This window comes from Mesoplodon mirus (assembly GCF_964341445.2).
Source record: "Mesoplodon mirus genome assembly, chromosome: 11".
Lineage (NCBI taxonomy): Eukaryota > Metazoa > Chordata > Mammalia > Artiodactyla > Ziphiidae > Mesoplodon > Mesoplodon mirus.
In genome coordinates this window covers 88,330,082-88,348,679 of record NC_138987.1, presented here as the reverse complement: position 1 = coordinate 88,348,679, position 18,598 = coordinate 88,330,082, and the positions used below count along the sequence as shown (strand labels likewise).

Sequence of the window (18,598 nt, the reverse complement as noted above, 5' to 3'; positions counted from 1 at the left end):
CACCAAAAACAGCAAATAAACTGGTAAACACTATCATTCAACATTTAAGTCTAATATCCATTCGAGCTAATTTTTGTATATTGTGTAACTTAATCAACTTTTGTTTCCCTGATTGCCTTGGGTCAATAACCGTGTTTCTGTCATTTACTATAGACTTTAGGCAACTCAGTGTTTCTGAGCCTGTTACATTAACAATAAAATGTAGGATTGCTCCAAGGATTTAGGTTATTTTCTATTTGTTTATTTATTTATTTACTTACTTAGGCTCTGCCGTGCAGCTTGCTGGATCTTAGCTCCTCGACCCGGTCGGGCCCTCAGCAGTGAAAGTGGGGAGTCCTAACCACTGGACTTCCAGGGAATTCCCTAATTTCTGTTTAATATCAGGCACATGTTAGGCACTGCTAACATTTCAGAGATGGAACTCTCATGTTAGAAAAGGGACTGTCCTGGGAGAAGAATAGGAATAGTGACTGAAAGTGTGAAAGTTAAATTGCATACAAATGGGAAGTAGAAAGAGGGCACTAGCCCCTGAAAATGTGTAGGTTTTTAAGGAATTTAACACCAACTCCCACCACTACCACCATCACCACCACGTGTCCAGCTGGTGTGTAAGAATGCAAGACACGGAGAAGACCAATCTCTCATAAGCTCAAATTCCACTTTAATCTACCCCTTTGGTGTTTTAAATGAAAATTTCTAGTGGCTGGTAAAAAGAGCTTAACTCTGAATACTACAGAGGGCTCAAACTTCATGGCCTAAGAATCCAGAATGCATCATAAGAATGTTTTCTTTGCTGGTACAAATATTTCCAGAGGGTTATTCCTTTGAAAGAAATGTAATTCAACAAATGTTTATGCACTATCCAAAAATATGGACTTTTAATAACTCCTGAAAAATGGAATCCAGTTCATATATTCTCCCAATAAAATGTTCATTGTTCAAGCCCATAAGGGCTTCACTAAATGTAAGCGATTCCATTTTCTGGATCCTAATCCACAACATGAGCTTTTTGCCATTGTGGCTCCCAAATAACCCCTGAAATTTGCATAAAGGTTTTGAGTGGAACCCCTCGAGGCACTATCTAGGGTGCATGTGTCTGCATCCCTCAAAAACACCATACATGCCCCCCTACCCAAAATTAAAATAAAGACCTCCTTTTTACAGCTACAGGGAGTTTCTCCACTCTTCTTTTCAAAAATAGGGCAACTTTATGTCTCAGCAATCAACATCAGTGGCCTCCCGTGGTCACCATCCCCCAAACAAAAGTCAGGGTAAGTCTAGATTGTACTCTGCATGTTTTCTATTTGAGGCTCTAAACAACCAGAAGCAGAAAAAAAGTAAAGGTCAAAATTAACAACATAACAAAACTTTCCTGTCACTAATCACTACAAGGTAATGAGAGTAACAAAAGGAAGAGTCCAGGTTTATGTTAATGCCTTCCAGCCAAAGACCACCAGAAACACACACAGTAGGTCGATTCTTCATTGCAATGAGGGAGACACACAAATGAAGAACCATGGGGTGTCTCAGTGAAGGGGTGTTGGAAAGGACTTACTGTTGGATTCAGGCTTGTGTCAGATGATTTGGGAGAGGGTTCAAGGAAGTAGGTGAAGAATCTGACAGTCATTCATGTTTCCTGGGGACTGTTTGGCACTTTTTTGTTTGGACAATATTCATGCTTTTGTCAGATGCTCTGTCATGATTACAGACTGGTTCTGTTTTTCTCCTTACCCATTGTGGTCACAGAGTGGCCTTGTCGGGTACTGATGTGAAACTGTTCAGGTTTGGCAGACGAACACCACGGCCTGACTGTGAGTGTCAGGCCAGCTCTTAGCAACACCAAGGCCTCCCTGAGAGCACAAAGTCACCTCCTAGCTGTCACTTTAATCAGTTGTATGGAAACATAAACCAAGGAATGTAACCTAATAATCTAGGAGATCATGGATGGCTTCCCTGAGGAACTGACATTTAAACTAAGAGTTTAAAAGTTAAAAGATCTTCTGTTACCACAGCCCAGGGGTTCATTTTAGCTGTTTCTTACGTTTTCTTCTGCTCCTCAACACTATTATTTTTCTACAAGTGAATTAGGAATATTTAAAAAAAGATAGATTTTGTCTTCACAGTTAGTGAGTTGAGTTTGAGTGGTACCTGAAGAAAAATGAGAAAAGGAAATACATCCTTTTTCCTTATTTCAAATCTTATTGGTATAAATGAGAAATAAGTTTTTCCTGCTGCAAGAATTAATGAACTCTTTTGCAAAACTCATGTGATCAAAGTCTTTAAGCCTCATGAAATTCCAGATCTTCAAAAGGCTTTAGGGGTTTAGAGAAGGTTAAATCCTTGGGTTAATGGGTTGAACATCTCACCTGCTATTAGGTTGAACATAGATATTATAAATAAGATCCTTCTGAAATGGGTCACACTTAAAAAAACAACTCATAGGGATCCTACTGATCTAACAAGAACTTGGGAAACTGGGAAGCACACAACCATGTAAGGACAGTCAGCTGATGGGGTGGTGGTTACCTCAGTGCTGCAAACAACCCTTCGTTTACCAACGTATCATTCTGGTGAAGCAGTTCCAACCACCAATGGGAGGCTGCTGCCTTGAATTCCCCATGGGTCTCATCGATGACAACCAAAGCCCAGAAGCAGCTGCTATTTGGGAGCTTGAGGAAGAAACTGGCTATAAGGGTGATGTTGCTGAATGTTCTCCACCTGTACGTATGGATCCAGGTTTGTCAAACTGTACCACACACATCGTGACAGTAACTATCAATGGAGATGATGCTAAGCCAAAGCCAGGAGATGGGGATTTTGCTGAAGTAATTTCCTTACCAAAGAATGACCTGCTGAAGAGACGTGATGCTCTGGTAGCTGATGAACATCTGACAGTGGACACCAGAGTCTATTCGTACCCTCTGGCACTGAAACATTCAAACACGAAGCCATTTGAAGGGCCCTTCCTGAAGTTTTAAGGGCAAAGGACAGTGGCCACGTTTTTGTAAACAGAACCACCAGACCTCCTTCACTAAGAGTTTGTATTCAGCTTAGTTTTAATGTAGATTTGAAATTAGCTTTTTCATAAAATAAAAGCAATATAAATAAATTAATAAGTAAAGACCCTCCTGTAATCTGGCAAAATAGAAGCAGGCCTCTGAGAACTGGCTGTGTGTCCCTCCTGGGGAGACTGTACCCTAACCTTAAATCCAGAGAGCCCGTGAGTGAGGATCTGAATGACTATGCACTGAGTAATCTGGGACATCTGACTCCTTATGGGTTGGATATTTGAATTCCCAGTGGCATTTTTTTTTTTTTAATTTTTTATTAGTTTCTGCTTTATAACAAAGTGAATCAGTCATACACATACATCTGTTCCCACCCCAGTGGCATTTTTATTTCAAATATTTAGTTCTGAGGCTAAACCATGATAATAGTAAAACAGGGTAGATGTGATTTTTTTGTATATTTTTTCGGCCATCAACTGATAATGCATTAGTAAACATCTCAAACAAAGAATCGTTTTTGTTATTTTAGTTATAAATTCAGATTTAATTTCAACAAATACCTAAGAGGGCCCCCTAATTTGTCAAAAATTGTACTGGTGATTTCATCTCACTACCATGCAACAATGTGATAGAACAAGTATTAGTATGCCTGGTTTTTTGAAAAACAGTTAATAATGAACCATATTCTTCTACATATGACATTTAGTAAAGCAAAGTCCTACTGATGGTGAGAAGCCCAGCATATGCAACAGCACAGGAATCTCATCTCTGACCAAGAGGCAACCTTCAATGTGCATTTAGTGCAGATTCAGAAACACTGAAAATTCATTCAGAGATCCAAGCATGTAAGTCCCCATAGTAGATCTTTTTTATAGGTACGGAGTCTGGAGGCAGTTTGAATGCAAATCAAAATCATATGCACTCATAAGAATGTCTGTATAATTACAGGGTACTCAATCCAGTGCACAGCATCTGAGAACTAGTCTGAGAATGCAGAGGCTAATTGCTCTCCAGGATTCAAAAGGGCACCAAGCACCTGGGAATCTAATTCCTTCTTACTACCATATGTAGTAGTGGGTGTCTAGAAATTAAAACACTCCTAGATTTCATACTTCTTTTATACTGCCAAATACTTGCCAACCTATCTTATACAATCAGACATATTTTAGCATCTTGTAAATTCTACTAATTAAACATGATACAAGCAAGTTGAAAGAGCAGCCTCAGCAGCAGAGGGGCAGGAGAAATTGGCTGACGAGAATGCCATACTGTCGGGACCCTCTGAAGTTTCTGTTTTGTTTCCACTGTTCTATTTTGCATATTTAAAAGTGCACTGGCTCAATATCTCAAAATAATTATTTTGCTTTATGTTAGAAAAAAAGGAGAAAGATATGGACACCCATTCTGGCTGTTTTATTGTGATGTACAGCTAATGCTGTGTCTGGCACCATTAGCTGCTATCTGACATACCAAACATAGATAAACAGGGAAGCAGCCTCAAGACTCTCACCGATTTTGGAAAACAGAGGAACACGACGGTAACCTGCAAAAAGAATCACATTTGATTAGAACAATAAAAATAAATTCATCAACAGTGGCCCCAGTAGTGCTCCTGAGAAGTAATACAGTAAGCACATATAAAAGCTAGGACTATGTAGTTATATTCCATCCCATATATTAATTTTCCCCCGAAGTAAAATATTTGAAGTTTCTATCCCGACTTCCTACTAAACACCACACAGCTCACACTTCTCCTCCCTCAAAGTGCAGCGTCTCCAAAATTAGCCACCACCCTTCTGCTTCAGAAAGGCTGTTTCCTAGGTACATCTCAGATGGTGGTAGAAAAATAAAAAATAAGGATAGAATTGGGAGCACAGTGTAAGTCACCCCTGAAAGGTAACTGCAAGGCAGCCCTGGAAAGAATCAAGAAAAGAGAGTCTTGGGCTCCCAGTATCTCCTCAGGTGGGAAGAAGGACTCACTGCTTCTCCCTTCTGTGCAGTTCCCATCCTTCATTCCTTCACGGTAGCCATGCCTACTCTTAACTGAAACAAGAGAGCTATGTCCATGTAGAGAAATTCTCATACAAGCCAAGTTTGTCTAATTCGTCTTCCTAGAAATCCCACTCCCCAACCCCACCTTCTGTATCAGAACACATTTCTGTAATTCCACTGGGAGAAAGTATGTGTCAATACATAAATTTTCCTTTACATCTGACTGTCATGGAGAGAGTTATTTGGTATATAAAAGCGTGTCTTTGGTAAACTCCAATTATATATAAACATTAGCACAGTCATCTTACTTTTAGGAATATTACCTTTGTTCATGCATAGAACTGGTAGAGTATATTGCCCAAGAAATTCATTTCCAGCTACTAAACTTTGATTTTCAACAACAAAACGTATCAATGCCAATTCTGGCACCTGAATAATAAATGTGAATGCTTCATTCCATCTTGGACTAAAAGCTGAAATATAAAGAAAGAGATACAACCAAAAAAAAAAAATTAAACACCACCCCTAGACAAAAATGCATAATATCTGTTCTCTAAAATTCTTATTTTCAACACTTTTAATAGTAATAATAAAAGCTTGGGGTTTAAAGCACTTAAATTTTTAATGAACCCAATGAGAAAGGAATAATAATGACAATAATAACACTTATTAAGTGTCTACAATTTCTGGGCAATATTCTGAAAAATTTAAGCAGATAATCTCATTTAATCCTCACAAAAACCCTATTAGGATTATTTCTATCCACATTTACAGATGAGAAAACTGAGCCACAAAGATGTTACATAAGCTCCGAAGGGTTTCACATAAATAGCCATTAAGTGCTCGGGCAGGAAGTCAAACAAATGGAGTCTGATTTCAGAACGGAAACATTTCACTAACACAATATGACTGTTGTGTTCCAGCATTTTATTAACAAAGAAACTGAGACATGAGGAAGTTAAACAACATCATTTTTCTATATCAGGTCCTATTATGAGAAGAGCTCTATAGACAGTTGTTGGAATGAGAGCTCACTAATGTTTGCTCTCAAGTCAGCTCCTGATCCTTCTTTTGACTAACTGCTCATTTTAAAATCCAAAGTCAAGGAGGAGCTTCAAGATGGCGGGAAGAGTAAGACTAGAGATCACCTTCCTCCCCACAAATATATCAGAAATACATCTACATGTGGAAACAACCCATACAGATCACCTACTGAATGCTGGCAGAAGACCTCAGACTTCCCAAAAGGGAACAGACACCCTCAGGCGACCTACACGTAAAGGCAGGGCCAAATCCAAAGCTGAACCCCAGGAGCTGTGCGAACAAAGAAGAGAAAGGGAAATCTCTCCCAGCAGCCTCAGGAGCAGCAGATTAAATCTGCACAATCAACTTGATGTACCCTGCATCTGTGCAATACATGAATAGACAATAAATCATTCCAAATTGAGGTGCTGGACTTTGGGAGCAATGATATATATATATTTTTTCTTTTTCTCTTTTTGTGAGTGTGTATGTGTATGCTTCTGTGTGTGATTTTGTCTGTATAGCTTTGCTTTTACCATTTGTCCTAGGGTTCTGTCTGTCCTTTTTTTTTTTTTTTTTTTTAGTATAGTTTTTAGCACTTGTTATCACTGGCGGATTTGATTTTTGGTTTGGTGGCTGTCTTTTTTCTTTCTTTCTTTTTAATTACTTTTTAAATTTTTTAAATAATTATTTTTTATTGTAATAACCTTATTTTATTTTATTTTTCTTTCTTTCTTTCTTCCTTTCTTAACTTCTTTCTTTCTTTCTTTCTTTCTTTCTTTTTCCCTTTTATTCTGAGCCATGTGGTGGACAGGGTTGGTGCTCTGGCAGGGTGTCAGGCCTGTGCCTCTGAGGTCGGAGAGCCAGGGTCAGGACACTGGTCCACCAGAGACCTCCCAGCTCCACGTAATATTAAGCAGCAAAAATCTCCCAGGATCTCCATCTCAACGTCAAGACTCAGCTGCACTCAACGACCAGCAAGCTACAGTGCTGGACACCCTATGCCAAACTACTAGCAAGAAAGAAACACAACCGCACACATTAGCAGAGAGGCTGCCTAAAATCACGATAAGTTCACAGACACCCCAAAACACACCACCGGACATGGTCCTGCCCACCAGAAAGACAAGATCCAGCCTCATCCAGCAGAACACAGGCAACAGTCCCCTCAACTGGGAAGCATACACAACCCACTGAACCAACCTTACCGACTGGCAGACACCAAAAACAATGGAAACTACAAACCTGCAGGGCTTCCCTGGTGGCGCAGTGGTTGAGAGTCTGCCTGCTGAGGCAGGGGACGCGGGTTCGTGCCCCGGTCCAGGAGGATCCCACGTGTCGCGGAGCGGCTGGGCCCGTGAGCCATGGCCGCTGGGCCTGCGCGTCCGGAGCCTGTGCTCTGCGGTGGGAGAGGCCACAACAGTGAGAGGCCCGCGTACCGCAAAAAAAAAAAAAAAAAAAAAAACAGTGGAAAAAACTACTGCAGAGCAGAATAAAGAAAAAAGAATGAAAAGAATTGAGGACAATCTCAGAGTCCTCTGGGACAACCTTAAACACACCAACATTCAAATTATAGGGGTCCCAGAAGAAGAAGAGAAAAAGAAAGGGACTGAGAAAATATTTGAAGAGATTATATTTGAAAACTTCCCTAATATGGGAAAGGAGATAATCAAGTCCAGGAAGCTCAGAGAGTCCCATACAGGGTAAATCCAAGGAGAAACACGCCAAGACACATATTAATCAAACTATCACAAATTACAAAGAAAAAATATTAAAAGCAGCAAGGGAAAAAAAACAAAAACATACAAGGGAATCCCAATAAGGTTAACAGCTGATCTTTCAGCAGAAACTCTGCAAGCCAGAAGGGAGTGGCAGGACATGCGATCAAAGTGATGAAAGGGAAAAACCTACAACCAAGATTACTCTACCCAGCAGGATCTCATTCAGATTCGATGGACAAATTAAAAACTTTAGAGACAAGCAAAAGCTAAGAGAATTCAGCACCACCAAACCAGCTTTACAACAAATGCTAATGGAACTTCTCTAGTCAGGAAACACAGGAGAAAGAAAAGGCCTACAATGGTAATAGGACATTCATATCGATAATTACCTTAAATGTAAATGGATTAAATGCTCCAACCAAAAGACACAGACTGCCTAAACGGATACAAAAACAAGACCTGTACATACGTTATCTACAAGAGACCCACTTCAGACCTAGGGACACATACAGACTGAAAGTGAGGGGACAGAAAAAGATATTCCATGCAAAAGGAAATCAAAAGAAAGCTGGAGTAGCAATTCTCATATCAGAAAAAATAGACTTTAAAATAAAGACTGTTATAAGAGACAAAGAAGGACACTACATAATGATCAAGGGATGAATGCAAGAAGAAGATATAACAATTGTAAATATCTATGCACCCAACAAAGGAGCACCTCAATATATAAGGAAAATACTAACAGCCATAAAAGGGGAAATCGACAGTAACACAGTCATACTAGGGGACTTTAGCACCCCACTTTCACCAATGGACAGATCATCCAAAATGAAAATAAATAAGGAAACACAAGCTTTAAATGATACATTAAACAAGATGGACTTAATTGATATTTATAGGACATTCCATCCAAAAACAACAGAATACACTTTCTTCTCAAGTGCTCATGGAACATTCTCCAGGATAGATCATACCTTGGGTCACAAATCAAGCCTTGGTAAATTTAAGAAAACTGAAATCATATCAAGTATCTTTTCCAACCACAACACTATGAGACTAGATATCAATTACAGAAAAAAATCTATAAAAAATACAAACAGATGGATCCTAAACAATACACTACTTAATAACCAAGAGATTGTTGAAGAAATCAAAGAGGAAATCAAAAAACACCTAGAAACAAATGACAACGAAAACACGATGACCTAAAACCTATGGGATGCAGCAAAAGCAGTTCTAAGAGGGAAGTTTATAGCAATACAATTCTACCTCAAGAAACAAGAAACATCTCAGATAAACAATCTAACCTTACACCTAAAGCAATTAGAGAAAGAAGAACAAAAACACCACAGAGTTAGCAGAAGGAAAGAAATCATGAAGACCAGGTCAGAAGGAAATGAAAAAGGAATGAAGGAAACAATAGCAAAGATCAAAAAAACTAAAAGCTGCTTCCTTGAGAAGATAAACAAAATGATAAACCATTAGCCAGACTCAAGAAAAAAAGGGAGAAGACTCAAATCAATAGATCTAGGCATGAAAAAGGAGAAGTAACAACTGACACTGCAGAAATACAAAGGATCATGAGAGATTACTACAAACAACTGTATGCCAAAACAATGGACAACCTGGAAGAAATGGACAAATTCTTAGAGAAGCACAACCTTCCAAGACTGAACCAGGAAGAAATAGAAAATATGAGCAGACTGATCACAAGCACTGAAACTGTAACTGTGATTAAAAATCTTCCAACAAACAAAAGCCCAGGACCAGAAGGCTTCACAGGCGAATTCTATCAAACATTTAGAGAAGAGCTAACACCTATCCTCCTCACTCTTCCAAAATATACCAGAGGGAGGAACACTCCCGAACTCATTCTACAAGGCCACCATCACCCTGATAACAAAACCAGACAAAGATGCCACAAAGAAGGAAAACTACAGGCCAATATCACTGATAACATAGATGCAAAAATCTTCAACAAAATACTAGCAAACAGAATCCAACAACACATTAAAAGGATCATACACCATGATCAAGTGAGGTTTACCCCAGAAATGCAAGGACTCTTCAATATACGCAAATCAATCAATGTGATACACCATATTGACAAATTGAAGAGTAAAAACCACATGATCATATCCATAGATGCAGAAAAAGCTTTCAACAAAATTCAACACCCATTTATGATAAAAACCCTGCAGAAAGTAGGCATAGAGGGAACTTACCTCAGTATAATAAAGGCCATATATGACAAACCCACAGCCAACATAGTCCTCAATGGAGAAAAACTGAAACCATTTCCACTAAGATCAGGAACAAGACCAGTTTGCCCACTCTCACCACTTTTATTTAACATTGTTTTGGAAGTTTTAGCCACAGCAATCAGAGAAGAAAAAGAAATAAAAGGAATCCATTTCGGAAAAGAAGAAATAAAGCTGCCACTGTTTGCAGATGACATGATACTATATAGAGAGAATCCTAAAGATGCTTCCAGAAAACTACTAGAGCTAATCAATGAATTTGGTAAAGTAGCAGGATACAAAATTAATGCACAGAAATCTCTTGCATTCCTATACACTAATGATGAAAAATCTGAACATGAAATTAAGGAAACACTCCCATTTACCACTGCAACAAAAAGAATAAAATATCTAGGAATAAACCTACCTAAGGAGACAAAAGACCTGTATGCCAAAAACTATAAAACACTGATGAGAGAAATTAAAGATGATACAAACAGATGAAGAGATATATCATGTTCTTGGATTGGAAGAATCAACATTGTGAAAATGACTATACTACCCAAAGCAATCTACTGATTCAGTGCCATCCCTATCAAACTACCAATGTCATTTTTCACAGAACTAAAACAAAAAATTTCACAATTTGTATGGAAACACAGAAGAATCCGAATAGCAAAAGCAATCTTGATAAAGAACAATGGAGCTGGAGGAATCAGGCTCCCTGACTTCAGACTATACTACAAAGCTGCAGTAATCAAGACAGTATGGTACTGGCACAAAAACAGAAATATAGATCAATGGAATAGGATCAAAAGCCCAGAGATAAACCCACGCACATATGGTCCCCTTATTTTTGATAAAGGAGACAAGAATATACAAAGCAGAAAACACAGCATCTTCAATAAGTGCTGCTGGGAAAACTGGACAGCTACATGTAAAAGAATGAAATTAGAACCCTCCCTAACACCATATACAAAAATAAACTCAAAATGGATTAAAGACCTAAATGTAAGGCCAGACACTCTAAAACTCTTAGAGGAAAACACAGGAAGAACACTCTATGAATTAAATCACAGCAAAATCCCTTTTGACCCACCTCCTAGAGAAATGGAAATAAAAACAAAAATAAACAAATGGGACCTAATGAAACTTAAAAGCTTTTGCACAGTGAAGGAAACCATATACAAGATGAAAAGACAACCTTCAGAATGGAAGAAAATATTTGCATTGAGCAACTGACGAAGGATTAATCTCCAAAAATTACCAGCAGCTCATTCAATTTCATATCAAAAAAAATAAACAACCCAATCCAAACATGGGCAGAAGACCTAAATAGACATTTCTCCAAAGAAGACATACAGATTGCCAACAAACACATGAAAGAATGCTCAACATCACTAATCATTAGGGAAATGCAAATCAAAACTACAATGAGGTATCACCTCACACCAGGTAGAATGGCCATCATCAAAAAATCTACAAACAGTAAATTCTGGAGAGGGTGTGGAGGAAAGGGAACCCTCTTACACTGTAGGTGGAAATGTACATTGATACAGCCACTATGGAAAACAGTATGGAGGTTCCTTAAAAAGCTAAAAATAGAACTACCATACGACCTAGCAATCCCACTACTGGGCATATACCCTGAGAAAACCATAATTCAAAAAGAGTCATGTACCACAATGTTCACTGCAGCTCTATTTACAATAGCCAGGACATGGAAGCAACCTAAGTGTCCATCTACAGATGAATGGATAAAGAAGATGTGGCACATATATACAATGGAATATTACTCAGCCATGAAAAGAAACAAAACTGATTTATTTGTAGTGAGGTGGATGGACTTAGAGTCTGTCATAAAGAGTGAAGTAAGTCAGAAAGAGAAAAACAAATACCGTATGCTAACATATATATATGGAATCTAAAAAAAAAAAAGGTGGTCATGAAGAACCTAGTGGCAGGACAGGAATAAAGATGCAGACCTACTAGAGAATGGACTTGAGGACGGGGGAGGGGGAAGGGTAAGTTGGGAGAAAATGAGAGAGTGGCATTGACAAATGTACACTACCAAATGTAAAACCGATAGCTAGTGGGAAGCAGCCGCATAGCACAGGGCGATCAGCTCGGTGCTTTGTGACCACCTAGACAGGTGGGATATGAAGGGTGGGAGGGAGAGAGATGCAAGAGGAAGAGATATGGGGATATATGTGTATGTATAGCTGATTCACTTTGTTTTAAACAGAAACTAACACACACACATACACACACACACACACACACACACACACCCCAATAAACAGAAGCTTATTGCCCCTGTGTGATGGACTGTATGAGTGCTATGGAATGAATGTTTTTGCCCCCTCATTCAGATGCTGAAGTCCTTATCCCCAACGTGATGCTATTTTGAGGTGGGGTCTTGGGGAATTAATTGGGTCATGAGGTTGGAGCCCCCAAGAATGGGATTAATGCCCTCATAAGGAGAGACACAAGAGAAATAATCTGGCTCTGCCATGTTAGGAGGATACAGCGAGAAAACAGCTGCGTACAAACCAGGAAGAGGACCCTCACCAGAATGTGACCATGGATTTCTAACCTCTAGAACTGTGGGAAAATAAATTCCTATGTTTTAAGCCAACCAGTCTGTTTTTGTTGCTGCTGACACAGCCTGAACTAAGACATTGAGTAAGCATGAGTTAGAACTAAATTTGTGTTATCTTTGTATGGGTTGTTTGATCTAACCCAACCCGTCTGATGTAATCTCCCCATAAACTTGAATTACTTCTATTCAATTTCAACTCATTGAGCTTCATCAAAACAACATGATGAGGACACGGAGAAGGGGAAGGGTAAGCTGGGACAAAGTGAGAGAGTGGCATGGGCATATGTACACTACCAAATGTAAAATCGATAGTTAGTGGGAAGGCACATAGCACAGGGAGATCAGCTCGGTGCTTTGTGACCACCTAGAGGGGCAGGATAGGGAGGGTGGGAGGGAGGGAGACCCAAGAGGGAAGAGATATGGGGATGTATGTATACATACAACTGATTCACTGTGTTATAAAGCAGAAACTAACACACCATTGTAAAGCAATTATACTCCAATAAAGATGTTAAAAAAAATACAAAGTTGATGAGTAATTTATGTCCTTAGCAAAATAGATTATCCCAAACACTCTCTTGCCAAACAAGAAATCCAAATTGTATCACAATGTGACCCAAATCAGAGAAAAATTAAGCATAATTGAATGGAATCAAGAAATTCACATCCAGATCAAATATACTCTTATTTAATAAAAACTCAAAAGTTCAGAGAAAAATAATGTATTATTTTTCATTGTACAAAAGCAATGCTACACCTACTACTTCAATAGATCTGTCCTTTGAGTTACATTTCAAGAAGTATTGAAGCATTTATGACTAATTATACCATATCTATGTTTTCTATGGTGCATCTGTAGTCACAAGTGCACATTTACTAGGAAGTAATCCAGAATGCAGTCTATGCCCGTAAAAATATTAAACAAATTGACTCACACTGAAATAATAACCATCTTACCTTGCCCTAAGAAAAGAAATAATTCAATGGAGCATAGGGACAGGTTTAAGAGTCAGTTCTTTTTTTTTTTTGCGGTACGTGGGCCTCTCACTGCTGTAGCCTCTCCCGTTGCGGAGCACAGGCTCCAGACGCGCAGGCTCAGCAGCCATGGCTCACGGGCCCAGCCGCTCCGTGGCATGTGGGATCTTCCTGGACAGGGGAACGAACCCGCGTCCCCTGCATCGGCAGGCGGACTCTCAACCAGTGCGCCACCAGGGAAGCCCGAGAGTCAGTTCTTTATAGACACTGAAAAATGACTGCACGAAATTCTTATACTAATTTATTCTTCCTCCTCCAACCCTCCTTCACCATACTCTCTTTCACTCTTTCATACACACACACACACACACACACACACAATCATATATAGATATATATACGAAAGTCCTTTTAGTGTCAAAATAAAATAAATAAAAAATAAACCAGAATACCAAATTTGCTTAGTTACAAATATAGTTAAAAATCGTTTCCCCACCTTACCCAAATGTGATCGTTTTCCTCCCAGACTCTCATGTCTTTCATTACCCTAGTAGATAAGTGATCTCAGAATCCCTCCTGTCCGGTTATCTACACCTTTAGTCTTGCTAGTCTTCCTCACATGCATCCTCCACTCCTTTTCTGATGCCACAGCCCTTGTTTAGGACCTGACTTCTACATGCTCTAACTGTGAGATCACATCTAACTCTATTCTGTATTTCTCATCTCTCTCTCATACACTTCGTCCTTTCTACTCTGCAGAAATGATCTCTGGAACGCTCAACTCTCTTAGTGTTTTATATCCCTGTTTAAAAGTTTTAATTTTATTCATTTTATACAGAAAAAAAAGTTTCTACTACCTTATCATGGCTTTCACTATTTTCCATGACCATACCCAAGGTAAATTTCTCATTTTATCTCACACTAATCTTTCTTAAGTACACTGCATTTGAACTTCTTTACTTCTTTACTTTTCCCTAACATGTTTGAATGTTTTCTCCATGTTTTAGCACTCATATTATTACTTTTGCCTTAAATTTCCTTATCCTTGGGAATTCCCTGGCAGCCCAGTGGCTAGGATTTGGCTCTTTCACTGCCATGGCCCAGGTTCAATCCCTGATCAGGGAACTAAGATCATGCAAGCCTCTCAGCATGGCCAGAAAAAAAAAGAAAAAGAAAAAAAGTTCCCTTATCCTCAATCTCTATAAAAAATTCTACTCATTTGCCAAGAACCATCTCAAAATTTGCCCCTTCCATACAATTCTTTGTACTTTCTTTAAAGCACTAATGACTTGTTCATAACAGTTTTACTTATATCTCATATTCCACACTGAACTGTAAACTATCTACAATAGAATTAGTTGGGACATACATAAGAATGCAGTTAATAAACAGAGATTCGAAGTTTTTTTGATACTTAGAACCAGGCTTTTAATATAATGGGCCCAGTAATGTCTAATGAACCAAACTGAATTTCTGTAGGGTTATTCTCATAAAACCCAGGGATGCAATCAAATTTCTAACGGGAGCTAGAATCATAGTATTATATAAGGGGTGCATTGAATAAATTAATGTTCTGTGCATTTTGTCATGAAGATTCAATTAAGAGGATGGAGAAAACAAGGGATAGGTTACTAGAAGCTTCCTGATAGCAGTTACCGTTTCTTGACACTGCCATTTCAACTCTAAGGGGTGCCAAATAAGGCAGGAAGTCATCACTAATATCCCTTCCCACTGATAACATAGGATGAGGTAGCAAAACTTCCCCAACCTTTTTTCATGCCCTTTGCACTAGGGGCCATGCTGGAGGAATATTCTGGATTTGGGAGGAGTTGAACATTGGACATTTTGCAGGGGGGGTACTATCACCAAAGAAGAAGAAGACTACTAAGATGGCACCTGCTCCTCTATCTGTGCCATTTAGCCTGGAGCATATTTCCAGACTCTGAAATGAAGTCTACTATATTTTGGGAATATCCACTCATAGAAGATTCTAGACTCAAAGGATCACTTGCAAGCTCTCTTCCCAGGTGATTCTAAGAGTCAACCCCAAGAATCTATACTTTTCTAATTTCCTTCATGATTTCAACTTCAGAGAAGAAATAACAATGTCAGTACTGTATTACCTAAATTATCATGGGATGCTGGAACACTGAAAATCTCACCAAAGTCATTTCTTCCATTCCTACATTTCCCTTCTGGCAAAAATGACTGAATTTTTTATCCAAATACTGTACGAGTAGGTTTCTATGGCATCCTTAGCCTGAGTCAGAAGTCACAGACCTCTGATCTAAAATAATTCAAGTAGTGAAGTATAACTATGTAACATGTGGTATCAGAGAAATCTTAAGTTCTTTATTTTACACAGAGGCTAGAAGCTAAGTAGATTTGCAGCTGTCAAAATGTCGCTCTTAATTCAGTCATACAAGGAAACATAAAAAGGAAGTAAAAATGGAAAAAGCACTAATTTTTCAGGTCAGATACATTTTTGTATCTGTAATCTGAAAATACATCTAGCCAACATTAAGTCATTGTCAAATTGTTTTTGCTGCATATAACACTTTGGTCATCTTGAACATAATGCAAAACCTTTTCCTTATGAATAATAAATATGTATCAAAACTCTATCAATATATAATTTTTAAGCTTTTCAACAAGAAGTCTAACAGATGTTCAATAAAATATATTAGGAGCTCACCATTTTTTTTAATTACACGACTCTGCTGTTTCATTTGATCATTTGGAACTCCCAAAATTTCTACAGTCACTAATGTGTCAGCTTTGTTAGATGATGAATGATAACTGGGAGGCAACTGGATCCCACTGATGAGCTGCACAAAAATAAGGGAATTCAAGAATTTAGCAGAATGTCAAACTGCATCACTGCTTAATTTCAAAATAAAATAGGTTTTCCAAAAATCATGATTTACTAAGTCATTTCCCACCAAAAAAAACACAAACAAACAAACAAACTGAAAGTAGAAAACAGTGCCAATTTTTAATTTTAACTCTTTTATCCTCAAGTATCAATAGATGAACACCAGGAACATGTCTAAATTACTCCATTTTACCAATATGTCATTATAATAGAATCCACATTCTCCAAGATTGATGGTCCAACAAATATTTTTATTTTAAAAGCATTGTTATGATCCCCTTCTACTGTAATTCAGGCTGAGTCACTCCAAAAACATGAACTCTTTTCAAATTCATATTGTATATATACAACAAAAAAATTGTAAACTATAAATATGACTTCTGAAATATAAGAAAAAACACCACATAATTTCCTATGATAGCATTCTCTGACAGTATAATTTATATGTTTGGATAATTTATCATGAAATTTTACCTTACCCATTGCTTTCTATATTGTCATAAGTAACCTGAGTTTGACAAAATCAATTATTACATATATATATTAGGGACTGGATAGCAGAAAAATGCTTAACAAAGTAACTAATAATAGTTTTATTTAGCCTTCGATTAGTCAAGCTAATTGTTGAAGCACAGATTTGTTTTACTTTAAGGAACAAAGTCCGAATTTAAAAAAAAACAGTATTTGAAGTGTACTAGTTTATAGAGTGTACTAATGTAAAAAATTGAGACATGATTTCAATTTCTGAAGATTATAATAAAGAGGAACAAATAAATAATTGTTGTGAAAAAAGAAAGAAGAAAAGAAGGAAAAGAAAATAAAAAAGTGCCAGTGTGTAATTTTTTCCTTCCTACATCTACAAATTATGGCATCAGCTAGAAACCAGAGTAACTGTGCAAATATTTAACAACCAGTATGGAACGGGCATTGATCAATAAGCATAATTAGATATCAAGGTAACCTGAAGGAACATTGACTGTGAAAAACTAGTACACTGATACCAGAGGCTATCAGCTGAATATAGGGCCCTCCAGGTAATAAACCCTTATCAATATGGAGAAGGTGCATACTGAAATAGAATTTAGAGATTTATTGTTCAAATAATTTGTACACTCTGATTCACAAAGCCCTTCCAGGGACCGCTGCAAAGGATGGATGTCAAACAGAAAACCCTTAGTGGTCAACCAGAGAGTTCTGCTTTCATCTACTGGTCTTACACACGAGATTTTAAACTTAGAAAATAATATCTTAGTTTTTATAAGCTTGAAAATAACTGATTTAATCCAAAGTTCTCTGTTTACAGTTGACAAAGAGTAAACCAGAAATGTTAAATGGCTTCATCAAGGACATAAGAAAGCTAACGGCAAAACTTTTATTCCCAAATCATGCTCTCCACAATTTGTGCAAGTCATAATGTAATCACAAAGCTCCCTAGAACAATCAGAACAAGAGGGGAAGACACACATGGCTATGGCAGCAGCTTCCTAGGAAAATCATCAACCCTGCCTCTTTCACACCATGTCACTTACACCCCTACATGAGACCTCTCAGAATACAAATAGGTGGCATTTGTAAACATCTATGCATACCAGCTATCCTCCATCTTCACTTTCTCAATAAAAGAGCACATATATTCTCTTTAGTATTCTCAACTTGAAAAAGAAATCATTCATTCAATTAACCTACATGTATTGAGCATATACTTTGTGTCAGTTACTGTGGATAAGGGTTGAACAAAACAGAGTCCTTATCCTTAAAGGACCCTCAGACAAGTGGGGGGAGAAAGACAAGTATAACAAGTAGATAATTATAATTTAAAGTGTGGTAAGTGCCATAATGTATGTATGTATAGGGTGTTATGGAAAAACAGAAGAAAACTTCAAAAGAAGCACAGGAAAAAGCTTCCAAAAAGAAGTGACATGTAAAGTATTGAAAAATGAGTCAGAATGCAATAGGCAGAAGAAGAACGGAAGAGTAGTCCAATCAAAGGAAATAGCATATGCAATACATAGAAGAGTCATTGTGGACAAAAAAGAAGGCTTCCATACAGTTTCAGAATGGGTTGAAAGGCTGGAAGAAGTGAGAGATGAGGCTAGAGGAGTAGGACAAAGCCAGACTAAGAAAACGATCAGGAGGGCTTCCCTGGTGGCACAGTGGTTGAG

General features: G+C 38.0%; 2 protein-coding genes across 2 annotated transcripts in view; one reads left to right on the top strand and one right to left on the bottom strand.

Annotated features, from left to right (window-relative positions):
- Nucleotides 1–2,591: 2,591 nt before the first annotated feature.
- On the top strand, nucleotides 2,592–3,009 carry LOC309812132 (ADP-sugar pyrophosphatase-like; the record flags this gene model as incomplete). Its single annotated transcript, XM_082635644.1, has 1 exon — nucleotides 2,592–3,009. One exon carries the CDS (start codon nucleotides 2,592–2,594, stop codon nucleotides 2,976–2,978), a length of 387 nt encoding a protein of 128 aa, XP_082491770.1. The 3' UTR covers nucleotides 2,979–3,009.
- A 1,456-nt stretch (nucleotides 3,010–4,465) lies between these two features.
- PLCZ1 (phospholipase C zeta 1) overlaps nucleotides 4,466–18,598 on the bottom strand; it is a gene marked incomplete at both ends in the record, with an annotated part of 48,261 nt that continues 34,128 nt past the window's right edge. The window contains 3 exons of the mRNA XM_082635602.1: nucleotides 4,466–4,551; nucleotides 5,324–5,473; nucleotides 16,257–16,389. Coding sequence (XP_082491728.1) covers nucleotides 4,466–4,551; nucleotides 5,324–5,473; nucleotides 16,257–16,389 — 369 coding nt within the window. The remainder of the gene's footprint in view (nucleotides 4,552–5,323; nucleotides 5,474–16,256; nucleotides 16,390–18,598) is intronic.